At 41.5% G+C, this 26,337-nt stretch overlaps 3 protein-coding genes across 18 annotated transcripts in view; 2 read left to right on the top strand and 1 right to left on the bottom strand.

Annotated features, from left to right (window-relative positions):
* The first annotated feature begins 2,250 nt into the window (after positions 1-2,250).
* tbc1d12b (TBC1 domain family, member 12b) lies at positions 2,251-16,063 on the top strand. 6 transcript variants are annotated; one of them, XM_027021854.2, is made up of 15 exons: positions 2,251-2,589; positions 3,119-4,061; positions 4,958-5,069; positions 7,033-7,089; positions 8,086-8,207; positions 9,387-9,469; positions 9,680-9,797; positions 10,069-10,175; positions 10,864-10,944; positions 12,565-12,659; positions 12,815-12,886; positions 13,208-13,336; positions 13,435-13,544; positions 13,758-14,016; positions 14,775-16,063. In XM_027021854.2, the coding sequence occupies exons 2-15, from the start codon at positions 3,172-3,174 to the stop codon at positions 14,841-14,843; spliced, it is 2,304 nt and encodes a 767-aa protein (XP_026877655.2). In that variant the 5' UTR covers positions 2,251-2,589; positions 3,119-3,171; the 3' UTR covers positions 14,844-16,063. The 6 variants fall into 6 exon arrangements, with proteins under 6 accessions (XP_026877655.2, XP_026877654.2, XP_026877653.2 ...); XM_027021853.2 differs by having other exon boundaries at positions 3,069-4,061; XM_027021852.2 differs by having other exon boundaries at positions 2,251-2,622.
* Positions 16,064-16,234: 171 nt separating this feature from the next.
* noc3l (NOC3-like DNA replication regulator) lies at positions 16,235-21,918 on the top strand. 3 transcript variants are annotated; one of them, XM_027021900.2, is made up of 21 exons: positions 16,235-16,381; positions 16,792-17,002; positions 17,139-17,256; positions 17,424-17,581; positions 17,672-17,737; positions 17,842-17,969; positions 18,058-18,219; positions 18,315-18,408; positions 18,497-18,672; positions 18,917-19,045; positions 19,158-19,289; positions 19,374-19,454; positions 19,596-19,696; positions 19,782-19,854; positions 19,988-20,051; positions 20,141-20,212; positions 20,323-20,504; positions 20,679-20,807; positions 21,074-21,171; positions 21,504-21,588; positions 21,706-21,918. In XM_027021900.2, the coding sequence occupies exons 1-21, from the start codon at positions 16,373-16,375 to the stop codon at positions 21,826-21,828; spliced, it is 2,391 nt and encodes a 796-aa protein (XP_026877701.1). In that variant the 5' UTR covers positions 16,235-16,372; the 3' UTR covers positions 21,829-21,918. The 3 variants fall into 3 exon arrangements, 2 of the variants coding, with proteins under 2 accessions (XP_026877701.1, XP_026877700.1); XR_003411436.2 differs by having other exon boundaries at positions 17,424-17,737; positions 21,461-21,588; positions 21,706-21,794; XM_027021899.2 differs by having other exon boundaries at positions 17,424-17,737.
* A 1,213-nt stretch (positions 21,919-23,131) lies between these two features.
* plce1 (phospholipase C, epsilon 1) overlaps positions 23,132-26,337 on the bottom strand; it is a 52,788-nt gene continuing 49,582 nt past the window's right edge. For all 9 annotated transcript variants that reach the window (XM_027021889.2, XM_027021888.2, XM_027021892.2 and 6 more), the window contains one exon: positions 23,132-25,090. The gene's annotated coding sequence lies outside the window, so the exon portion shown is untranslated. The remainder of the gene's footprint in view (positions 25,091-26,337) is intronic.

The following is a 26,337-nucleotide window of genomic DNA, read 5'->3' as shown; positions in this document are numbered from 1 at the left end:
GTCTTCCTGTTTAGATTTTAAAACTGCATTGCCAATATTACCTAAGACTATTAATTACCTAAGACTATTAAGTATTTACATAATAATACAGAGTGGTATCATATACATTTATATCTATGAACAGTCAAGTTAGTACAGAGAAAAATGGAACTGTGCAGTAGCACCAATTTTAATACAATGCAGTTATCAAGAACAGGTTTCACATTGGATTCAGGTTAGAATTATTCTCTTAATATATAGGAGTTCCAGACTGCCACATTATTATGTCAAAGTAAACAACACTAAACACTTAGGTGTAAATGATTACATGCACTGTTTAGAATGCAAACTATAGTAATAGCTGAGGTCATGACCAGCCAAACTGTTCCACCACTTGACCTGGAATGACATGGTATTTCCCCAGGCCATCTGAAGTGTACAGTGTTATGTTTAAGATATTTCTGCTTCACATTCAAACTGCACAAATGCAGGCAGCAGAATGTTTCTTTGGCTCCATGTCGTGGTGGATAGGACTTTGTCAGAAAGCAAGTCTTTGTCCTCATGGCTGTAGACTTTCTAGACAGTCATGTCTTGGTGGTATGACACCAGCTCGTTACTAAAAGTCACCCTCTCCACAGAACCAACTGCAGCCATGGCTATCCAATTTGTGTGGATCACTGTACTGTATTTGTCCTGTAACTGGTGCCAGTTTCCCTTTCACAGCACAAAAGAAATCAAAATCGAGATAGTCCAGGCTACCCCAATCATAATAAATACTCTTTATGTTCACAACAGTAATGGCTTGCAGTGGTCCAATATCTATCCAAACTTTTAATGCAAAGGTTGAAGAAAGAAATCATCGTATGTAGCCTATTGGAACTTCAAATAAGATAAGATCTTTTGCCAGATTATCTGAAGAGATAAAAAAAAAAACTTGCCTATCAGGAAATTCTTGTGATCCTTAAGTTTCATTTAGGCCCAGCACAGGAAATCCTTGTCATATACCTTAGTCTAGTAATGAGACTTTGCACTGAGCGCACAATGATAAAAGTAATGAAACACTAAGAACACTTAACAATAGAGATCACAAAACAGGCAGAGAGGCCAGGATTTAACACACTGCTAGGAATCGCGATCAAGGAATGGATTACAATGACCAGCAAACACATAGCAAGATGGCACCGGTGAGGTCGGCTGCCGTCACGACTGCTCCGTCCACACCTGGCACTTTTTTCGCTCTTTTCGCTATCTTTTTCGCTCTTTTCGCTCTTCCTGCTACCCCTGACTTCTCCGCAGCCCTTCTCTACACACCACGGCACGTATCTCGTACAGCAGAGTATTCTCCACCATTTCACTGCGTGTTGTACTGTGTATGACTATGTATGTGACAAATAAACCAAACTTGAAACTTGAAACAGATAGGGTTTAAATACACGTACAATGAGATTTGACAAGACACAGGTGCAACTCATGAGGGGCGGAGAAAATGAAACTAAGAAATGGAACCACAAGGAATTAAAGCAAAACAAAGACAAGAGACAGGGAAACCATGACAACAAAGATGCTAGGTAGTGGCCAATCATTACAATTACCCTGACTGTCTACGCCTCCGCCAGCTACGCACCATTCGTGAGCTGCCAAAAGACAGTGTCTTACAAAGTTACTTTATGCTCTGATGTAGCTAGCCCTACCTAATATTTTTTTAAGCAAGTACAGGGCAATCTTTTAAAGTTACAAAATTAAATAGAAAGGTATACTGAAATTGTAAAATAGCCACAAAGAAAGTAGGCCTATAAAGAAAAAATGGCACACAAAAAGAAAAAAGAAAGAGTGAAGAACAGAACAATTGAGGACTCAATTCTCAGATCCTTAAGCAATTTTAGATTTGGCAGCACTTACACAGCTATGAGAAGCATGTAGAAATGGTAGGGGCTTTCTGAAGAGGGTGAAAACAGAGTAGGTATGTGGTAGAGTGGGCATGTCGCAAACTGGTGGTTCAGGATAATCAGGTATGCATGAAGGCTGAGCAGAGACAGCATTGCTATGTTTGGTATGGGGCACCCTGCTATTTATACCTGTAGGTGCAACTAAGAAGTGTTCTTTCTCGCAAAAGGCCTGAATATGCACCTACTTTGAAAAAAAGCACACAGAGGCTACATAATTTGCCTATTCATGCCATTTATTTATTTATTTATTCTGATTCTTGATTTCCAGTCCTGGAAGGTATTAGGAGGTGAATTCAGTAATCTCCTTCACAACTGATCTGACTTAGCGTATGAAAACCAACTTTTAGGTGTACACAGGTGTGAATGCAATTCCAAAGATAAGATTTTATTTTTATTCAAACGAAAATGAAGCTTTCCATTTGTCACCTTATTGCTTCAGGGTAAAAATGTACATTTATGCTTTCAAATTAATTATCCCAAATGATCCTTAATTGTGTTTCATCAGTATATTTTTCATTGAACATTCTACAACGTCAAGCTGCAATACACACGAATCAGCAGCAGAGGGCGCAGAGCCGTCTTCTCCTTCTCTGAGAAGACGTCATTGGCCTTTGAAGATGGCTGGAGAGGGGAGAGGTAGCTGGACACCCGCTGAACCGCGAAGGTCTAGTGTAGCTCACTGACATTGCTTTGAACGGTAGTTATTTTACACACACGCCACGCGGTTCTGGTTTTTATATTTGGCGGAGTTTTCACGATGGTAAAAAAGAGGATGTAATAATTATACATTTGCTTTTTGTTGTAGAACCAAGCGTGGACTAATGACACGGAAAGGAACGAGAGTGGAGCTGCAAAGATAGCTTAGCTTATTTTAGCTTAGCTTAGTTTAGTTTAGTTTAGTTTAGCTAAACTAATCTAGCACTGTCGAGACTAAGCCGATACTGGGTTTTATGCTGTGAACGCGGAATAAACAGCCTATCTCGGAAATCACTGATCCTGCTACCGAGTTGCTGCAGTAACTGGATAGCTAACACAGGCTATGTCTGTAGCTACCTTGTCACATATCGCTCGCTAACCTACCTAGAGGTAGTTGGCTGGATATTCTCAAACCGGACTAGCGAAGTGTGATTGCTTTTGTTACAGGTTTCTCACCCATCGGGATCCAAAAGATCTCTAAAGAAATGTCATTTCAGATCGAGGTGGTCATGCCATCCTTGACGGGTTCACCGAGTCACAGAGAAAGCTAATGGTTGAATCAGCCGCTGGAGACAGAGGTGCTGAGGAAGGGAGACCTCCGTACGCTGATGTTCCAGAGAAGCGAGAGGACATGGACGAGCTGCACCCTCAGGCTGCTTCCCCGCACAAAACCCGACATGGCTCGACTGGAAAGGAGAGATGGCATGACCGTGCTGTACTGCGCCCTAGTACCGGAGATCCATGTGAAGAAGCCCGACCTGACTGCCCGAGTCAGGCGAGCGTAACGAAGCTCCCGAACGGAAATGTGAACTGCTTCTCCACCTGTGACGAGTCTACTTCTCCTTTATGCTGCTCTTCCCGTAAATACAGCAGAGCAGTAGTTAACGGGGAATTATTTTCAGACTCTGACGGTGCAGCACAGTGTGTTGACGCGTTATCAGCTGTCCCATCCACTAGCTCTGTCTCGTGTACTTCGGATGCTCAACCAGTTCAAACAACCTCAGATGTGGGAGTAGCAATCCAGCAACAAGACAAAGATGAGATCAGGACTTCCAGCTCAGTGCATGGTTCCCATCCTTTGTTATATAGCCCAGCTCAAAGGGAAGCCAGCAGTGGAGGCCAGGAATCAGGAATTGCCTCCATTGACTGTTCCGCCCAAGCAGACTTAACCCCTAGGCCACATTTTTTCTGGTCCTTGTCTCAGAGCCCTTCCCTTGGCTCTGACCCCACTCCTCTGAGCCCCGAGGGTCAAGAGTGCTGCTCCGATCCACATGGGCAACACGACTTGACCTTTATGGACGTGAGCCTAATCTCCAGGAACACATATGAAATCAACCGACGCCAGAGCGCCCCAGATAACATCCCCGGAGTGCTAAGCGTAGCTGTCCCAGACCTGGCCCTGGGGCAGAAAAAGAATGGGCTTTCTGAGATTTTTGGCAGGTAAGAGCACCACCTAATGATGGATAACACAGCCTTGCCACTGAAGGCTGATGTAAACTAGTAGTCAGCTCATGGACATTAGCTTTGTCTGTCAGAGGAGGCATGCTAATGAGAAACACAAGGCTGGAACCCAGGCCATAGTCATGCACATGCACATGCACATGACATACTCTGCTGCGGGCGCTTTGGGCATGGGGCCCACTGAAGGGTTGCTAATGTGGCCCAGAACGGCTGCACTCAGAGCTGAAGTGCTTGGACATATGGAGCTGTGTATATATGTACATGTCCTTTTATTTGTGTGTTCAGTCCACTGCTGCCCCAACCAGGAACCCTTTCTGGCCATTTTATTTATCGGCTTGGTTAGTGTGTTCAGGTGAGGTGCATTGAGGTTCAGTTGATGACTAAATATGCAAAAACTGGCAGTAGATATGGTTAAAGTTCATGAGACTGCTTTTGGTGTGTAGCAATGGTTCACTGGGAAACAAAACAATGTGTGGAGTGCAGAACAAAAAAGGCTTACGAGTTACTGGATGGTGTTTTGCAGTTTTCAGGCTAGAAGCTTATATAGGTCAGAGTAAATAGCTATGCTGCGTTTAACTTCTGGCTTCACAGTGCTTTAGCTGCGTGTAGAGCTGGGCCGTCGAGCTGCATTACCTTTTTTTTTTTTTTTTTAATTGGGTCTGTTTACTTGTTTTGCCAAATGTGATTTCATGAATACAGTTTATTTATTTATTTACTTTGCATATTTATTTATTGACTGACTTCCATACCTACCTATCTGCTTGCTTTCTTACCTAAAGCAGGCTTGGGGTAAAACATCAAAGAAGTCAGAGTGCAGTGTTTGGCAGTCACAGTATGACAGTTTGACAGATGCGCTCTGGTTGTTTCTTCGCCAGGGGCCTCTTCTCCCGGAGGCAGAGGGAAGCTCATAGTGCTCCGGGCTGGAAGCTGTTTGGCAAAGTCCCACCGAGAGAGAGCACCCCCAAAGACTCCAGGACCATTCAGCAGGTCTGCTGCCTAACTGCTAGGACTTCATTTACAGTGGTGACCACAGGAAAGCTGAAGCAAGTCGCACATCTGAAAAAAACATTTTGTTTCATGTGTACTATTTTGTAAAGTGAAGTAATTTGTTAATTTATTTGTAACTTAAATGGGCTAAACTTGAACTTAATCTACCGTCTGTTAACACAAACAAAAATATCAGTGTACTTATTATAGAATACAAAATTAATTCTACAGACATAGCAGGCAAGATATTTAAATGCACAAATGTCAAACACATTTTGTAGAACGCTCATGATTTTTTCTGTTGAAAGTATTAGTAAATTAACCTGTAAACTATTGCAATTCTTTGTTTCAGGGATGGGACTATTTTCACTCATGGAAGAATTTATTTAGAGCCATGGTTACCGTGATAGTAACCATAACTTTCACAATTTTCTTCATGAGTTAAAAACACATAAAATATATAAAACCTATTACAGACAGCTTTAGTAAGAGATTCTATAACTCTAGGCTCATGGCTGAAGCAATTTGCTAGGGTTATTGTGAATAGAGATTTAGTTATAATTAGCCCAGAATATATCCCTTTTAATGTCTTATAGTTTATTTAATAACTTGATTTCTTGGTTTTTAGTTTAGCTCTTGAATGAGGTGACAGTGTACCGGCAATTTGGAAGAGGAAATGCAAGGCGAGTGTAGGCTGTGTTTTGGTGCATTGGTGATACTGGTCAGTAATTGTTGTTTTAGACAAAGTAAAGTTTCAGTCTGTTTTGGTTTTGTATAACCTGTTAACATTAGTGCAGTAACTAATGGCACTTACGAGTTCTTACGAGTTTTGACTATTATCAAATCATGCTCATTATTTTCACATCCTGATCTTTCCAAAGGACAGCATTCATTTTAGGACGGCACATAAACTGCGTTGGTCAAACTAGCCTTCAGAAGTTCTTTTCTGCACCAGAGGTGCTGAAACTTGAGGATTATGCCTGTGCAAGCCAGGAACAGAGCAGTAAAAGGGCCAGCAGTGTGATGAATGTTTTTGCTGATTTCACTTCTCTTTTCAAGTATTACATTTGAGTGCAGATACAAAATGTCCCAACATGTCAGAAAATACATTTGAGCATGTTTTGGATTTTTGTGGCAGGTGGTGACTGCATGCATTGGGGGGAATTTGTAGATTTATGAGTGTGTAAAATGAGCAATAGGTGCATCTGAATCATGGGCCTGAAGCCCAGCTTATCCATCTTTCTGTGAGTGTGTGTGTGTCTCTGTCTGTGTCTCTGCGTGTCTTTTTCTGTCCTCATGTGCTTCTTTGTCTGTCTGCATCTGTGTGTGCATGTTCTTATCTGTCTGTATGTGTGTGTCTATGTGTGGGTATATGCATGCATACAAATGCATGTGTTGACTTAAGTCTCTGCATTTAGGCTTTGTCCCATTTGTATACACAAGTGTAGCTGTGTCCTCTTCTACTTTGAGTGTGAGTGTGTTCTACTTCTTTAGTCCCAAGGCCAGCATCACACTATGTCTGCCTCCTGCCCTTATCTGTGTTCTCCTCCAGACGAACGCAGTGCCAGACCTGGCCCCAAGGCCTTTTAATTCACCCTGAGCCACCTAACGCTAGTGCACTCAAGTGACCTCATAAGTGTGAGAGAAAAGGTGTTCCTGTCATGAGTTAATGCACTACATCATCCCGGCCGCACAAAGGCCTCCACGTGAGACTAAGGCAGTGTCGAGAGATGCTTCACCCGCCAGTTCTTGTGGTGAATGAAAGGTCATAGAGTCCAGTTGGCGTTATGCAAATAAAATCATGCAAATTGGTGACTTCTGGCGTTTGTTCATTGCTGGTGGTGTTAACTATCTGGGTTGATGCACAGATCTAAGGTGATTCTTTTCATCAACAGACTTGGGCTTTTGACTTTTTTTTTTTTTTTTCTTTCATGAGTACCATGTCTCCTTTCTCTTTCTTCAGGACAGTAACCCAGGCAATCTCACATCTGTATCAACACCCAACCTGTTAAATGCAGGGGTATGCCTTTCTTCCTCTCCCACTCTCTCATCTGTGGAGCACTGCAGTGTCATGCGTCATTCCAGCCTTTCACATGCACTTTGCCTGCTTATATGCTTAACTGGATGCTGTGCACTCCTGCACTTGCAGCATACATTACTAACACTTGCACACTCCTGCACTTGCCTTGCCAGGAAGTCATCTTGCTAGTTTGTTAAAAAATGAATAAAACACATGAGACATCTTAGTCATAATCAGCTGTGGTGATGCTGAAACTGAAACTCAGTTCTGCTTTGCTGCCATTTCTGCATTAATTTTTAAGTACTTTCCTGCCTATGATATCCTTATGTATGTTAATACTATGTTACGTCACGTAAGACATTTATTTTGTAATGACAACAGACTTTCCGCTGATATTAGGTTGCTACTGTATGTCTTGTACTTTTAACACTCATGCTCAGCTATTATCTGCTTGGGGAATAAACCCTTATGATCAGTATAGCCATTGATTCCTCTGGCAGCATCTTGGAAAGCTCGCTCTTGTGCTGTTTTTCAGCCAGCCAGTGATGTGGGATTGTAGCTGTGCTCTGGATGTCTTGAAACATGTGGAGAATAGGGAACTGTGTCTTGCCACACATTCATATAAAACCTCATCTGGGTTCTCGCTAATGAGTTTCACAACTGCTAGAATTCTTTGAGGAGCTGGAGTGTGTGAAGCCACCCCGTTAAACTCTAAACCACATCCTCTTTATTGAACACACAGCACCCATGATCCTTGTCTCGCCGTATTTATTGAAATTACATATAAGCTACATCCCTTGGAGCCCCAGCCAGCCTTGTGATTTTGATTCCAGTCAGCCATTTGTTTAGGTGTTTTTTGCTGCATTTGCATTTCACTACTTTCCAAGTTATGTCCAAAGCTGTTGCAGAACTTTCATCCTTTGACATCCATTCATTTGATCCTTCTTTGCTAAAGTCATAATGGATATTAAATATTTGTTTTTGTAATATCTGCAGGAGTATGAAGCTAAGACAAGCAAAGCAGGCCACAGTCCACCCCAGCCCACTTCAGGACGACGCAAGAATCTGCAGTTTGAACCCCTGTCCACCACAGCACTCATATTAGAAGAGCGGCCAGCGTAAGTGTCTAGGACTAGTCCTGTCAGCCATTTTTTTGTGAAATGACTCTGATGCCCATAATTTCTGCAACTCCAGTTATTTCCACCATCTGGATTTGGTCACTATTCGGTCATTATTTAAATTGCCTACATTTTCTTGGGTAGTTGGTAAAACTCATAGCACTCATCATATGTGCTGGCGTTAGACCTGTGTGGCATACATTGTTAGAGACTGCATTGTCTTCAGGGCTATATCAGGAGACTACACAGCGCTATGTGTGTCCTTGCAGGTCACTCTATTTCATGCCCTGCCAGCTTGTGCTTGGCCTCCTCTCCTGGCAGGATAAGGCGTGGTGAGCGGTGTAGTCTGGAGACCAGTGAGGGAGATCACTTCACACAAACAAAGGGCTAAAAATAGGCCTGGGCCCCTGGCGATAGAGCTTGTGTTTCACCACGTGAGCCTCCTAGGTCGCCTCTCTGCTGCTTTCCCCTGCAGGATTAAGATTAAGTATGGATGAATGGTAAAACAGGAGAGCAGGAGACATGCAGACAAAAAAGTGTGACTGATGCTCTGAATACCAAAATTTGTTTGTTTTGAATGTTCAGGTTTGAGGCTTATAATGTGAAGTATATGCTATAAATGCATTATTAGTAAAGACAGTGTGGATATCCTGGAATGATAACACTTTCTCTGCCACGACTGGTATTTCATAAGCAAATATTGAATGGCCAAGTAGCATATGGAGGTAAGTAGTTGATGTAATTGTCTGCATGTATGGTGCAGATGTTACCATCCATCCCTGGTGATGAGAATATTGCAGATCTTTATTATGTAGGTTACCTCAGGAATGTGATCAAAACTAGCAACTCATAGATTAATGGAGAACAATAACTGACTTGCAGGTATGATTGACCAATGGAGAGAAGATTGGCAACTTGTGAGACATGTTAATGCATTCTCTGCTGGCTATGATCTGACCTGACACAGTTCAAATTGGAAATGTTATAGATTGGTGAGAAATGGGGCAGCCAGATTATCTACAATTGTTTCATCCTGCCAAATAGTGAAGCTTTAGATAATGGTGGAATTACAATAGAGCAGAGGTCTTGACCTGGATTATATCTGAAAAGGGAACACACTGAATCTACTGATGTTCTTTTCTGGTGGGTGCAGACTAAGTGTGTTTACTTCCTTCTCAGCAACCTTCCTGCGAAGCCTGAAGAGGAAGCTCAGCGCCACCGTCAGGAATACAACGAGATGGTAGCCGAAGCCAAGAAGAGGGGTAACCGCATTTTACTTGTTTTGCTCAACTGACACACATGCTTCACTCTGCTCTCGGCCTCTGTTCCTACACTATGGCCTCCCCTGGCATAAAGCTAGCCAGCATTGCTCCTTTTTGCATCATCCATTGTTTGTTTTAGCATGTATCAAAGTAAGTTGGCGTTAGCGGTCTTAACACAGGCTGCTGGTTAATGAGTGGTTGTGTGTGTAGAGCTGAAGGAGGCACAGAAGAAGAAGCAGCAAATGAAGGAACGTTTCAGGCAGGAGGAAAGCATCGCCAGCGCCATGGTGGTGTGGAACACAGAGATCCTGCCCAACTGGGACAGCATGTGAGTGGAACAACGCTGCCCCTTCACCTAGTGGGCTGGGAACCAAGTTAAACAACTGATATACATACACAGTAGTAGTCTTGTGACTTTAATAGCAAATAGAATCTGGTCACCATTATATGGTGTTGGGCTTTTTATTTTCCCACTGATATATATATTTTTTTATTTAAGGCACCACTGAAGATCTTGAACACATATTACAGACTTTATAATGAGCTCATGTTAACACACTAACCAGCCCTTTTTCACTCCTCCTTGCCGTGTGTCTCAGGCGTAGCACTAGGAAAGTTAAAGATCTGTGGTGGCAGGGTCTGCCACCCAATGTGCGGGGCCGAGTGTGGAGCCTAGCCATTGGGAATGATCTGAACATCACTGCAGGTATTCTCACACTGAAGAGCCTGTGGAGAAGTTATGTGGAATCTATTAGAGAATTGTTTTTCTAGTCAAAGTGAATATGTAACTCCTTGGGGCACTGCATGGAGACACTATTGTAAACACTTACTTTGCACCTGCACTCACTTCCCACATTAATAGACATGCCCTTAAATTTTATAAGCGCTCAATTGTGGGCCTGCAACTCTCTCTTCATTCTGTTTTCATGATTGGTTGGTTTCAGACCACAAAACCACTTCTGATTGGTTATTGTTTGGGCAGTGAGCTATTCTTAATGCAGCATCAATATTGACATGGTAATTGTATGGTTGTGGGTGTTTAGCTGGGCACAACAGTAATGCTATGGATTCACATTTCTGTAGGGGTCAAAAAACATGAGTACAACCTAAAAAATGGATGGATTTCTACTGTCCAGAGTCATTTAAAAAATAAATTATTCAGATGAATTAGTGTACACTTGCTAATATCTTGCCTTAATGTGCCAAGGTAATTTGTAGTATTTTGCTTGCCTAAGGGCAATCATTATTGTTGAACCCTACGATCTCTCTCACCAGCCAACAGTAGTCCTGTTCTCTGCACTGTTTTCTCTTCAAAATGAATTTTTACCTGCTTTCCATTTGTTTGAACATAATGCAAAAAAAGATGCAAAGGTGTTCTCCAAACCCCTTTCCAGAGCTCTATGAGATCTTTCTCTCCCGAGCCAAGGAGCGCTGGAAGACCTTCAGAGAGGTGGGCTGCGAGGCTGAAGCAGAGGGTACGTCTGGTCTATACAGGAGCCAACCTTACGAGAGCGCTAACTGCATCCGTTTACCCTCTCAGAATGGGTGCCAGTACCCTTTCATGTCCCTCTGATAAGCCTTTCAGCTAGCATTTTATCTTTGTGATCTTTATTATTGTTGTTGTTGATGTTTCCATTTATACAGCACATTTTTAAAATTCAAGGACGCTTCACAGACAGACGTCAGCTTTAGATCTTATCTCGTTACACACCAGGCTAGCCAGCGCCAGGCGAGTTTGGCAGCTGTACTCCCTGTGCTTTCCTCCATTTCCTCCTCAATCCACTGGCCTCATGCAGCTGGTAAACATGTTTTAGGAGGATCTGGGAGGGTGGATGAGCAGTTGGCTGAGCTGATGGTCTTTAGCTTCCCCTCCCCCTTACATGTGTTCTTGATCTTAACATCAGTTCTTCAACTTGGAAAAACATTTCCAAAGACTCTTCCTGTAGTTCATATCACTGTTCGGGTTGAAAGCTTTTGCAGAATATTTAAACATCAAATATCTGAAACCTGTTTATTGCAAGTGTTAGCATTCATTATCTACTGCACTGTCAAACTCAAAATAGACTTTGAAGTTCTAGATGTTTGACAGTTGCTTTCTCGTTCATTGTTATTTTTGACTTTAGGACTTAAATCATGCCATAGCATGGCCCAATAGTGTAGATAATTTTAAAATAGTTTTACAATGTTTGTCAAATGCTTTATTTCAGAGACTACCTGTCACAGACTTCTGAGTGCAGTTACAGGTGCAAAACATTTACAACCATGTGCATAAAAACAGCTGTCTTACTTGCTTGGGTTATTTTCTGAATTATTAATTAGTATTTCAATGTACTTGCAACACATTTTAACAATAAGTCACTATTTTAACTAAAGGGTTACAGAAACAAAATTATTGCAATGTAAGTAGAAATGTTGATTCTGTACTGATGTGAATCTGAATCCATGTTGATTTGCATACTGATAGAGGTGGCACAGAAATCTGAACGTTCATACTGAATGTTCAGGACATTCAAAAAAGTAGCTGAACAGAACTGAAACGTAATTCATAAATGCTGAAAAACAATTTTAATTATCCTGAATACTGAAAGAAAATCTTTGAGCTTTGCTCTGAAAAGTTCATCTAACTGAAGTCAGGGCTCACAGCCCAACCTTTTGTTACTCATTAATCAGTCAACAAAACTGTTTAGACCAAGGAATTCCCATCTCTTAACGAGGCAGAGTCTGTGCTGAGCTAGGCTTCACCAGCTCTGGCGTGTGGCTTTGGCACTGAGCGTGAGGTAAAGCCACTGCCCTTTAGCCCGTCAGCAACCCAGAACTCAGAGTGCGCTACTAAGGGTTTTAAGCTCCAGCTGCCCTGCTGTGTTCATAATGAACTCTGCTTTCCCCTTTGTGAACAGAAACACCACAGGTATTACATACCATCTAAACACTGACATCTGATTAGTTAATAGTCCCCTTTGACTTGTCGTGCTTTCCCAACTCAGGAAAACGTCAGTTATTGCATACTCTGGAAAGTCTGTAATATTGCTGTGTATTCGTGTATTAGTCTGAAGGTAGGAATGTGACAGGTCATGGTGTTGCGATGTTCACCACAGACAGCGGTGCGTCCATGGCAGACCGTGAGTCCAGCCTGGATCTCATCAAGCTGGACATTTCACGCACATTCCCCTCACTATACATCTTCCAGAAGGTACATTTGCTCATCTCTTACCAGGAAGTGGGAGTGGGAGGAGTGTGTATCCTCACATCTTCACAAGACCTTTCTCCTCAGCCTGGCTGTGTCCTGGCTGTTGAGGTTTGTGGCTACAGCCTCTCACCTCCCTTTCCGTTCTGCTTGTGTTCCAGGGTGGGCCATACCATGACCTCCTCCACAGTGTGCTTGGAGCTTACACCTGTTACCGACCCGATGTTGGATATGTGGGTATTGCTTTATAATGAAATGGTTAAGAAGGAAAACTGCTATGATTCTACTTTCCATATAATGGGATGCAGTAAGATGGATATGTGTAAGCAGGGAACGCCTTTCCCACCTTGCTAAGCCTGCATATGCATGTTTGTCATGCTGCGTGCATGTGTGTTTTGCAACCCGTTTGTCGGGTGTTTCTGTGTGCTGTAGGCCTATGTATGTAATGTGCAGTGTGTTTGTTGTTTGTAGGCTGTTCACTGTGTTCGAGTGTATGCTCGTGATGCAGGCTGTTCTCAGCATATGATGAGCTGTTTGTGCTGTACTGCTTGCAGGTCCAGGGAATGTCCTTCATCGCTGCCGTGCTGATCCTGAATCTGGAGGAGGCTGATGCATTCATCGCCTTCGCCAATCTTCTTAACAAACCTTGTCAGATGGCTTTCTTCAGAGTGGACCACGAACTGGTACTGTCTGTTAACTCACTGACTTCTCATTTTTGCAAGGGGGGTTGGGGGTGAGCTGGTGTGGTTTCACTGCTGTCATACTGCTAATTTCCCTCTAGATGCTGAAGTACTTTGCAGCTTTTGAGGTTTTCTTTGAGGAAAATCTCCCCCGACTGTTCAGTCATTTTAAGAGCTCTGGCCTCACCCCAGACCTCTACCTGATTGACTGGTGAGTAGTTGGCCCTAATACTACAGTAACTTTTATTGTCCTAAGCAATAAAACTACCTAACTCACTAACTGGCCTCAGGGTTCTAATGTGGGATCATATAATCAACTTTCTAAATATAGTCCTCTACTTATATACATATTTTTATATCTTAGCCTGTTCAAAAAACCATCAGCCTGTGTGCTAACTCTGTGTGCATGCGCACATGCCCACAGGATCTTTACGCTCTACAGCAAGTCCCTGCCCCTGGATGTAGCATGCCGCGTGTGGGACGTGTTCTGCCGCGACGGGGAAGAGTTCCTGTTCCGCACAGGCCTCGGCATGCTGCGTCTGTACGAGGACACGCTCCTGTGCATGGACTTCATCCATGTTGCCCAGTTCCTTACACGCCTGCCTGACGACGTCTCTGCTGAGCGCCTGTTCGCCAGCATCGCCTGCACGCAGATGACCAGCGGCAACCGCAAGTGGAGCCAGGTTGGTTAGTCCCTCTGTGGTGAGTCAGCACTGGCTTCCCAGGTGACTCTGGAGCAGCCTGGGGTGAGTTAGCAATAGGATGTTAGCACTGAGCTTGATCATGGGGCTTTGTAGTTATTCATTCTGAGTTCTGATTTAATGGGCAATCTTAATAAGCTGCATATCGTGTTCTTTATTAGGGCAGTGGGCAGTGATAGCTCAATAGTTAAGGTACTTGACTGGTTCAACCAAGTTGCTTGTTCAAGCCCCGCCACTGTTGGGCCCCTGAGCAAGGCCCTTAACCGTCAATTACTCAAGTTGTGTTCAGTCAGAATTGTAAGATACTTTGGATAAAAGTGTCAGATAAATGCTGGTAAAGGTGGTTATGCTCTACATGGTTTAGACACTAGGTGGTTATGCTCTGTTTTAGTGGACCAGCTCTGTGAGTTTGCCTGGTGTACCACGGTGTGGTTAAGATGTCATTACAGATCTAACAGGGCAGAAATGCATGAACTGACTTGTGACAAGGTGGCGTCCTCTGACAGTGCAATGTTTTAAAGTGACTGACCTCTACAGTATAACCCAGTGTTTCTTTGTGGAGGTCATATGTGCTTGAGTTTATACACATGTGCATAAATATGTTGTATGTTTGCAATGGGTGTGGCTGAAACACCTGAAGTCGATAAGTAGGAGCAGGTGGCCACACACACCTGGCTGTATAATGTTCATCATCCCTTGCCTTGTACTAATTTCAGTATTTCTGCTGCTTTCTGTTTTAGGTGTTTAGTGCACTAATGAAGGACAAAGAAATGGACAAGAGTGGCAGTCCTTGTCTGAAAAGCTCCTGACCCGTTCCTGATCAACCTCAGGCTTTTATCATTTACGCTGTCTCTTCATAGTTTTTAATTATGCCAGTGGGATAAATCAAAGCTTATTAATTTATAAAAATGAGACCCACTTTGAAGACTGAAGTGAAACTGGTTTTCTCTGAAACAGCTGCCAGTATTACAGAAGTGGGAACAATATAACTGTGGGTTTGTAGCTGTAGAACATTAAAACTTAAATTTACAAATTTCTGGGGCAAAAAAGGATTGATATGCTTTCATACATGCTTCCACCAGAAAACATGTTCTACCAGCTTCCTATTGTACTGTACTTAAGACCAGCAGTTAGGTAGGTGTGTGTGTGTGTGTGTGTGTGTGTGTGTGTGTGTGTGTGTGTGTGTGTGTGTGTGTGTGTGTGTGTGTGTGTGTGTGTGCGCACACACTGAGGGGGGCACTTTGAGATTACTTTCCTATGAAGAAAAGATTCCTCAGAAATGTTACATCAGTACCTGGTGCATTATAACAAATGAACCAATACAAATGTATATCTTTAATGTTATATGATTATAGCTGCTTTCTTCTTTTAACATAGTGCACTTAAAACTGTGATGTGATGAAGGATATTGTTCTTAACACCAATGCTACTTTTAAATAACAATGCTTCAGGAGTAGGGGAAATACTTTATACACAACAACAAAAACAATGATTTTGTATAAAGATACTTTTTTGAGTGAGAACTCGGTGCAATCAATGTTTTAAAAGCAGTTAAGCTTTGCAGAAAGATTTATATGCTTGTTGCAGTGAGTTATCCTTTTCCACACTTCTAGGTTTTTCCATCCAAATGGCCATATAACAGTTTTGTTTAGTTTGTGGTAAAGGTACTTTTTCAGTGGTGGACTGAGACACTAAATTATCAAAATGCTTAAATGGTCAAATGGACTTCTGTTCTGACTTACTCGTGTTGTTTTTTTTTCCTTCTGTCAGATTTTGTGGGGTTTTTTTGTTTGTTTGTTTTTTGTCCATATTGTTTTCTTGTAAGATTTAAGGTGCATTTCTTTAGGCTGTTCTGCACTGGATTCCTGATTTATTTTCTAACCTGGAGATTGTCTGTCTTGAATTTCTTTTCTACTTACACCATCCCTTTTATTGTACAGTTTTCATACACATTGAGGAGAATTGTAAATATATGATGAAGTGAATACCACTACTGTAGAATACATGTAAATAAACCTAGTAGTGGACATGTTTTGCTAGCCTGTCTTTTAAGGTACATGCCTTGTAAGAAGCCTCTTGTGTTGGCCCCATTCTCAGAAGTGTGTAATGACTGAGTGACATGTTCGCTATGACTCATCCAGACCGTTAGGGGGCGATGTAGCATTCTGCGCCTGTTTGCTTTTTCTTGACCGAATATTGTTGAGTACTTCCTGTATATCTGAAGCACGCATGTGTCCGTGAGGTCCATGTTGTGGAGTTAAGCAGAATTCTCCATAGGCTCTAGAGACAGTAATAAAACCTTTACTGATAATACACTGGATCACTAACATTAAGCAGTATGAAGTCGGTAAGTAATGGCATCACGCATTCGGTTTCCACGAATAAGCGTCGTATTAATGTGTAACCTGATTAGATGCCGTTAGGGTTATAGCAGGGATGTACTGTTGGCTCTCTAGGGTTAGAGTTTATGGTTAGGATTACAGGAGGGATGTACTGTTACTAAAATCTCTAGGGTTAGGGTTACAGCAGGAATGTACTGATAGTACATTAATGTAACTAACTTGGCTACATCGCCGGTATTTCGAGGTTTTCACTGAATGCTTAAAATTATAGCTACTGTTTCATAGCTATTTTGTAAGCTTTGCACCCTGACTAGTGTAATAGCCAACAAATGTTTGAGAAAACATGGTACACATGAACGAACTTGTTTTCTGGGAAAGGTATTTCAAATAACATTTAATGGGTGTTCCACACCAGGCTTCCAAAAGGCAAAGAAAAAAGAAGCCAAGCTTCCACAAATTGCTCAAGACCAGCAATGTGAAACTTGAAAATAAGGTGAAAAACCGCCAGTTCAAGCATCAAGCTACAGCAAAAAAGCAACGCAAGGAGCAGAGAAAGCTTCGCCAAGCCATCAGTGATGTGTCACATCAGACCCTAAAACCTCTAGAGCGCTACAAGAAGAAACCAGGTGTGAAAGCCTTTTCCGCTTCTGGATCATTTTTCAGTGTGTCCCATGTGTCTTTGTCATATGCTGCTGATTGCACTTGATTTGATGGTGCAATCTCACAATTAGTGTTGTAGCATATTTGTTGTGTGATGCACAGAAGATGAAGAGGAATTCCTTGAGACGCTGCCCACTGATATGATGGAGGAAGGTGACCTGGAGCAGATCAGAGCCATGGCCCAGAAAGCCTCTTTCATCACAAGAGAACTGTCCTCATGGTTAGACAACCTGCCATCTACAATCTACACATTAATAATAATTTACTCAGGGAGATGTTTTGTAATAATAAAACATTGAGTACAAAATGCAAAATCAAAGATTAATTTTTAGGAATAGAACAATCCAGTGTTCTTCTTTATTTATCTTATTTATATAAATGTTATAGTGCTCCCGTTCACGTTAAAAAGCGCAAGTCAGACCAGCCGGTAGAAAAGTATGAGAAGATACCCAGAAAGATGCAACAAGAGGAGCAGACGGAGCTCATACATTTGTTGCCAATCAAAGATAAGTCTGGCCTTATTCCCCAAACGATGGAGAAACCAGGTATGAGGCACCACCCTGAAGGCCACCTCTACCCACAAGTAGACCTCAGTGGTAGTTTCTGCCACACACAATGTTTGTTTTTATTTCTAGTGATGCAAAAAGTGGATGACGACGAAGAAGAGGAAGAAGTGAAGGATGAAGATGAGTCAGAACGAGGTAGGAGTCCAGACTAGAATTCATTTAAACCTATTTTAAAATCATTTTTCTTTAGAACACTCAGCTTTTGGCTACTGTTATGTTGTTGGTCTGGTTGTTGGCAGAGGTGGCACAGAGCTTCCTGTCTCTGACTCCTGAGGAACAGCTTGAGCTTCGCTCCCAGAAGCTGACAGAGAAGAAACTGTGTATTGCAGCCTTGGGATCAGCCATCCTAGCAGAGCCACACTCCAGTGTAAGATGCATGATCTCCTGCTTTTAGTCTGTCCTGCCCTTTATACTGCTCATGCATGCTAACAAGTGCTGCTCTTGTGTTTCTGCAGATTAAAAAACTGAAGGAGCTGAGGGCCATGCTAATGGAGTCGGACCCATGTGTGGCAGTCACAGTCAGGAAACTGGTCATGGTCTCGCTCTTGGAGATCTTCAAGGACATCGTGCCCGCCTACAGGATCCGACCTCTGACTGAAGCTGAAAAGGCCACTAAGGTGCGGTCTGGTCCACCAGTCACAAGTGGTGTGCCAACCATACAAAAGGCTTATGTCTAAAGATACGACTTTTCCATTTTCTGATCACTGCTCAGGTCAAAAAGGAAACGCAGCAGCTAAGAGAGTTTGAAGAGGGGCTAGTGAGTCAGTATAAATTCTACTTGGAGAATTTGGAGCAAACGATCAAAGGTAAAGTGGACCTGCACTGTGCTACAGAGTGTGGTTTTTGGAGCTCTGAGCCGTGTCGTGGTGACCAGCTGTTGCTCTGACTTCACAGACTGGAAGCAGAAGAAGCTGAAAAGCAGCCAGGCTGTGTCCCTGGCCTCCTACCGGAGCCTGGCTGAGGTGGCCATTAGATGCATGTGTGAAATGCTGGTGGCCTTGCCCCACTTTAACTTCCACAATAACATTGTGTTTGTGGTGGTGGGTCTGATGACCGAGCCTGCGAAGAAGGCAAGTCATATAATTTCCAGGTGATTGTGCTAATTCTGACCTGTTGGCTCGCAGTAACCTTCTTGAACACGTCTGATTTAAAAGGTAAAGAGCTCAGTAAATAGCTGGGCTGAATCTCAGTCATCCCTACGATGCTGAGACCCTCAGGGCTGGTTGTTTCCACTGATCAAGAGAGTTTTGGGGAAGCCAGCCTGAAAGGCTGTGTGGTGGATCGAAACATCAGCTGTTATGTTTGTGTGCTCAGCTGTCTGACATGTGCTGTGAGGCAGTCAGGAAGCTACTGAAACAGGACAAACTGGGCCAGGCTTCACTAGCTACAGTGAGAGTCATCTCTGGACTGGTCAAGAGCAAGAATTACAACATCAGACCAGAGGTGCAGATTTTAGTATGCCTTTGATTACCATGTCATAACCGTCGTCATAACCGTCATCTGTCCTATCAGCTCTCTGTATTAAAACAAAGTTTTCTGTGATTGTGTATGGCAGGTACTGAAAACATTGCTTTGTCTGAGGATAAAGGAGGTGGAGGTGAAGAAGGATACAGAAGACCTGGTACCCAAGCAGAAGCTCATGAGCTTCAAGGAGAAGAAGAAAAACCTCTCCAGAATGCAGCGGAAGGTCTGCACGCTCCTGCCTTCTGTGTCAGGTTCAACTTTTGCCTTTTCATTTGTCCAAAGCTGATTGTTTTACTTCCTTTCACAGTGGAAGAAAGCTGAAGAGAAGTTACAGAAAGAACTTCTTGAAGCAGATGCGTCTGAGAGCAAGGAGAAGAAGCTCAAACTGGTAAGTGCATCACTGAATCCCAGAAAGCCAAAATGAATTGCTAGTTTCGGTGTAATGAATCTTGTTAGATATTCTGGAACTTTTTTTAAATTATTTTTTAAACCTCCTTCTCTTTTTCTTTTTGCTCTCCATTCCTCCTAGCACACAGAGACACTAAACATAGTGTTCCTCATATACTTCAGAATATTAAAGAAAGCCCAGAAATCCAATTTGCTACCCTCAGTTTTAGAAGGTCTAGCAAAGTAAGTCACTGTAAATTACTTTTCAGATAGGTGTAATGTCTGTTTTGAAGTTTATTTTTTAGCACTCTTTTTTCTTTTCTTTAAGGTTTGCCCATCTGATAAATTTGGAGTTCTTTGATGATCTGCTGACTGTTCTCCATAATTTAATAACGTCTGGTGTAAGTAGTCTGGGCCCATGGTAATGCGTTACTTTGGCCATTAGTTTAAAATTTAAAATATATAGACATGTACTTGAACTGTACTTAAAATGGTTGAAATATCCCTTTAATCATGCAGTTTCTGTATTTGTAGGATCTGTCATACCGAGAGTCTCTCCATTGTATTCTGACAGCTTTCCACATTCTCTCTGGTCAAGGTCAGTACTGCTTTCACCTTCATGTCGTACTGTTATCATGATGACACCACCCTTTTTATCCTGTTTTGACTGCGCTCCATTTCCAACAGGTGACGTCCTCAACATTGACCCGCTGAAATTCTACGTCCACCTGTACAAAACCCTTCTCACACTTCACGCAGGTGCGCTCAGTTTCATACACCTGCGTTCATACCCAGCCTGCCTCAGGGCTGGTCGATGAGAGCACTGGCACGCCTCTCACGTGAAGCTCTGTCTCTCACCCACACTGCAGGTGCAGCGAATGAGGACACAGCCATTGCATTGCAGTGCCTGGACGTGATGCTGACCAAGCGGCGCAAGCAGATCACGCTGCACCGAGCCCTCGCCTTCCTCAAGAGACTGAGCATGCTCTCCCTGCACGTGATGCCCGACTCCTGCGTGGGCATCCTGGCAACCAACAGGATGCTAGTACATGTGAGGGCATTCTGGGGTTTCATACCTACTCCTACACTGTGGAGTGTGCCATATCACTGTTGAATCTACTGTACTGCTGTATGTTTGCTTATGTACATGAAGAGGTTGATGTGATTTGTCAGTGCATTAGCCATATTTGCATGTTTGTAATTGGAGTGCATGTGTGTTGTGTAGACTTTCCCCAAGTGTGATATACTGTTGGACAACGACATGCAGGGCAGTGGTGTGTACTTGCCTGAGCTGGATGAGCCAGAGTACTGTAACCCCCAAAACACCTGCCTGTGGGAGCTCCACACACTCAAGGTACTGGACCTAGTAATTATACAGAAAAGGCCTCATCTGACCTCCGAGTGATTGACCTTGTAGGAAAAGGAATCTTTTCTTTGACTTTTTACTATCCTCAGTCACTCTCAGCAGTGAGGCAGCCTTTCACGCACATGCCCTTTCATTCCACCCTGACGATCACCTCGAATGTGAAACATTATCTTGGGGAATGTAAAAAATTAAAAGTAATGATGGTGAAGTGTAAATGTGTGTGTTTTTTGTGTACGTGTGTGTGTGTGTTTCAGAGACATTACCACCCCATGGTGAGGAAGTATGCCACTCATCTGTTGTGTGGGGCTCCAAGTGAGGGCTCCGGCGCACTCGACATGGGGCTGAGTAGAAGGTAAACTAGATGCCTGCTGTTTCTAGCATTGTTGATTGCATTAAATGCTATAGGTTTTTAAAGTAATTTACAGAGACATTTAAGAATCTTTGACACCCAAACCTGTTTCTGTAAAACACTGGTCAATTTATTGTTTCTCTCATTAGAAAACCCGTAACTACATTTTTGTTGAGTTTTATTTTTGAACACTATTTAAAAATATCAGCATTTTTGAGTGGAATGAAACTTGCATCTTGATGTTGAGAACTTGTTTCTCAAAGATTTCTTATGACAGTGAAATATGTGAAAGAATTGTTTCAGAGATTAACATTACTCACAATACTGTCACCAAGAACACCAGGACAGCTCTTTGAAGACTACAGTGTGAAGGATATGACTTTTAACCCCCCAGTTGCAGGACCACCATCAAAAAAGAAGGTAAATACCAAACCTTAAAATAAATGGCAGACTTATTGTAAACTTGTATGACAGATATATTGTAACTTATTGTAAAATATACGAGTTGGTCACTCGCTGTCTATTGTGTGTACTCAGGAACATTTAACAATTGGACAGGCATTCTTGGATTCTGCTTTGAAAAAACAGGTTGATACAGCTCTTCTGTTGGAGGAGGATGAAGTGTCACTCGATTTTGCTGCCAGTTATGCACAGGAGTGACTCTTCTTTTTGTGTGACTGTAAATAGGGTTGGGTGGGTAGAAATGTTATATCCACATTGTTCAAAAATAAAAATGATCAGTGTTTATCATTTTGCCTGTTTTATAGTGCTTTTTAATTAGGATATATGATAGCACATATGTGCAAACAATTGTCAAAATGAGACATTGTAATTTTGTATTAATTTAGTATTTGTAATATAGTATTTTGGTATCAGTTATACCAAAAAGTAGAAATACCTTGCAGAATTTCAATTAGTTTTTCCTCATTTGCATACAGACTGTAACTGGGCAGTGGTTAAGGTACTTGTAGTCAGAAGCTTGCTGGTTCAAGCCAAGTTGCCACTGTTGGGCCCCTTCTCAGCACATTATTCAGTTCTCACTGGGAACACACCTGTCTGATTTTCTTAAATACTGGTATTACCAGTCAAAACTCAGTAGGCCAATGAACTAAACCACCATCCCACATGTGAACACAAAACATCATAATTATTTTCTCACTTTTATTAATTGCCTGGGGTACATAAACTCAGATTCAGGGAAAAGACCAAATAAAAATGGAGCAAGAAAGACCACAGAGAGGAAGATGAAGAGGACGGGGAAGACAAATAATTCCAAACACATTTTAGCAGTTCTTGTGGATAGTGTACTGTAAACCATGGAATGAACATGAGGGAATCTGGTCAGATTTATGTCCAAATCCTCAGGATTGACAAGATGATGCCTGATAATGTGGGTGTTTTGTTTGTTTTTACTGTAACAGTAATTTGTTTTTGCATATTTATATATAGTGTAGTCATGCAGTACTGCTGCAGTATTGTGTTTGTATTGTGTTTAAATTTTTTATGTACTGTACAGTTCAGATGTTTGGTGTTATTTTATGGGTAGATTTGTGAATGTGAATACTGTAAATGGCTTATTCAGTGGCTGTTTTGTATTCTATATTTGGTGTTTGTATTTAGATAAAGTGTATTCTGTGGATTACTTTGTTTTGAGAAGTGTGTATACAGTTTTTCAATCAAAAGTGATTTTTTTTCTGATGGTGTAATATTTTGAGAATAGTTTACAATGTGTATGTTTAGAGAAATGTGTACAAATCAGAAAAAAACTAAGATGGCAGTTAATGTATTAAACATTAGCACTGAGCATATAAAATGTTTAATATGTCTTGAATGCCATGAATATATTTTCAATAACACCTATTTTTTTCCCCCCATTGTATGGAGGAACTATATTAAAATCAAAAGCACCTGGCTGAAAGCACTTTAGCAGTAGCCAGTCTGAGTATCAGTAAGGAAAAACATCAAGACTTACAACACTTTATTGTTGAAAATATACTGTACGATTGATGTAATTTAATCCACAGTAGTCACAGAACAGGCACCAGATTGCCACAAAAGAAAGAAAGAAAGAATTGCTATAGTCCTGATGGTGACAAACACACCAGCTCTAACTCAGCCATTAAAATAAATAATTTTTTAGGTGCATTGCTGACATGTTTAAATACATGTAATTATGGACGACTAACAAAAAGCAGACCAATGCTCTAAAGTACACAAGCATGGACATTAGAACCTACGTGACAATGTTTAAAAGCCCAAATGCAATATCAATGTAATTTTTAAATTCTAAAATACAAAAGTACAAACAATATACATGGATACATTATGAACTGGTTGAGGGAATATTTACATCCACCAAAATAAATAAGAGATGTGCATTTAATAGTTGTATTTTCTTATTTACATGTACAAGAGAAAAACACAGCCAACCTGGGCTAAGGTGTGAAATAAATAATATAAAGACGGTGTAAACAGAAAGAAAAAATAAAGACAATCGATAACATTAAAGTCAACAAGCAACGTTCCCAACCTTCATGTGAAATGTTTCCATTTTACTCCAAATTCTAATTTACAGTCAGGTTGAGTACACATCACAGCAAGTAACATAACAAAGCAAGAAAAAAAAAACGACAATTATTACTCAAGAAAATATTAAACCAGGGTTAGTAGAGGTAGTAAGGGAAACAACATGCTGAACTGTTCCATTTAATGTAGCTCAGTCACACTGAAGATTGTGGACAGGGCGTTTACTTTATGAAGTGCAAGTGCTTAGTTAGTCAAACGACACATTTGTGCAATATGTAAAATGTCTCACATACTTATTAACTGGGGCAAAAACCTTTCTAAAATGGAGCCACATGCAAATCTGTTACAACGCAAGTGTTTAAAAGTAAGATCATGTCTCAGGTTAAAGAGAATTCTCGTCAGTGACACCTTTCAGTTACTTGAAAGGTAAAGTCAAATTGTACATATTGTGCTATTAATTTTTATTTATTTATTCAAGAACATTTAAAAATAAAAAAAAAAATCGCACTACACATGAAAGACTTGCTGTAAAGCCATTTTGTTGTTCACTAAAATAAAAGTTGTGCCTTAGAAATTAGGGCATAATTTCCAAAATACTAGAGCAGTTACCCACCCAATAAATAAAATTATCAAATTGTACATTTACTGCAATCCTACCCCTACCAGAAATATTTGTGTAGGAGGAATCTAGTATAGAACTATAGTTTAAATTATAATTAAATTAATTATGTTGTTTATTATAAATGCCCCCAAATCACTAGCAGGTCAATGTATTTTTTGCTAGGGTCTTAATCAACTAGAGCATCTACTCAAAATAAATAGAAAGCACATAAATAAGATATTGATAAGAGTACTAAGAGTGTATGGTTGTGCAACCAAAGAGAAAAAAAGACTGTACTTTTAAAAATAAAGCAACAGCAATGTGCAAAACCACAAACAATGCAGTACAAGAATACATACTTAGTTCTGCGATGTAATAAGTCATTTATGTGGAGGTGGAGAAAGAGAGAGAACACCTAACTGCCCTGCTCCTACCACACAGCCAGCACGACTCTCCACAGTTGACCCAATGCCATCCTGCCCTGTGCCTTCTGCTCAGTGGAAGGCTGCGTCTCCATGCGTTCTCCAGCACATTCAGGACTCTAGAACGTAGCTGAACAGGCTAACGAAACCTGTTCCACACTGGCTTCAGTAAAGCCTGCATGAAGCTTTGTAAGAGAGCGGGCCCATTCCAGCGCTGCCGTGGGCCTGGACTCATGCAGCTTCCAGTTCCACAGCAGTGGGAGGGACCAAGCTGAGGGGGGTGAGCCGCACGGGACGCTGCCAACACTGACGGGGCTTCCCCCACCACTCTGAGAGTCCATACAAGCCTTTGGCCTTGCTGATAACAGAGACCCTACAGAGAGTGGGAGAGAAAGGAAGCAATAGGGTGAATGAGGGAGAGAGATTTTCATCAAATTCAGAAATGAAAAAAGTCCTAAACCTTTTTGCAGGTATTACTTAACTACATCAAAAACAAAACCTTGTAACTGTACCTCCAACTCCAGCATTCTCCAAGCTTAAGACTGCACAATTCATAAACGTTAGTTTTAATTATAGAAATATAACTATAATTTTATTAATTATTTACCCAATCAGAGCCTACAACTGCACTACAATTTAATTTCAATGGAGTGTAGCTGTACAATGAGATATAGCATTACAATGAAATCTGTGTATTTTCCTTTTAATCCATTTCCCAAAAATATATGGTTTTGCACAAATGTGGCCTACTCACTATTGCAGCCATATCTTTGACTTAACTGGATCTTTAGATGTAAAATAATCTCTGACCACTGCCCCATCTAATTTGAACATCACCTTAGTCATAATACATGTTCATCCTCTCACTATAGGGTTACGTGTGTCATACCATCTTCTGTTATCTCTCTATGGTATATAATATACTAAGTAGAAGAAATAGACAAAAAGAGGTTTCTCCCAGTTACACTACAGCATGTACAATATATCTTCCATATCTGATTAAAAAAATAGCAAGCAAACTCACAAAATTACTATTCAAAATACAATATGTAAACCAAGATATATAACTGAAGATCCCACTGAATCTCAGATACATAAGAATCCCACCTATAAAAATCACAGTGGGTATTTATGTTGTATCACAATACAGAGACAACTTTATTGGAGATTACAAATGATCATTTACCACCCTCTGTTCAAGGGGATGTATGTTTGCTGACTGCAGCAAATGACAGAGTAACTCATTCCCTTCATTCCAATGGTACACCCCTTTAGTCCAATGGTACACCCTTTCATTCCAATGGTATTCCCTAATGGCAGTGGCCTCTTTCAGCAGGATAATGCGGTCTGCCACACTGCAAAAAACATTCAGGAATTGTTTGTTTGAGGATATCAAAGATATCATATCAAAGAGTTCAAGGTTTTGACATGGCCTCCAAATTCTACAGATCTCAATCCAATTTGATTTCAGTCCAATTGAGTATCTCTGCGATGTGCAGGAAAAACAAGTCCAATCCATTGAGCCCCCACCTTGCAACAGGACTTAAAGTCTCTGCTGCTAACAACTTAGTGCTAGATACTACAAGAGATCTTCAGAAGTCACGTGGAGCCCAAGCCTCA

Source organism: Electrophorus electricus, chromosome 14 (genome assembly GCF_013358815.1).
Source record: "Electrophorus electricus isolate fEleEle1 chromosome 14, fEleEle1.pri, whole genome shotgun sequence".
NCBI lineage: Eukaryota > Metazoa > Chordata > Actinopteri > Gymnotiformes > Gymnotidae > Electrophorus > Electrophorus electricus.
The sequence above is the reverse complement of the archived record's forward strand: the minus strand, read 5'-3'. Positions and strand labels throughout refer to the sequence as shown.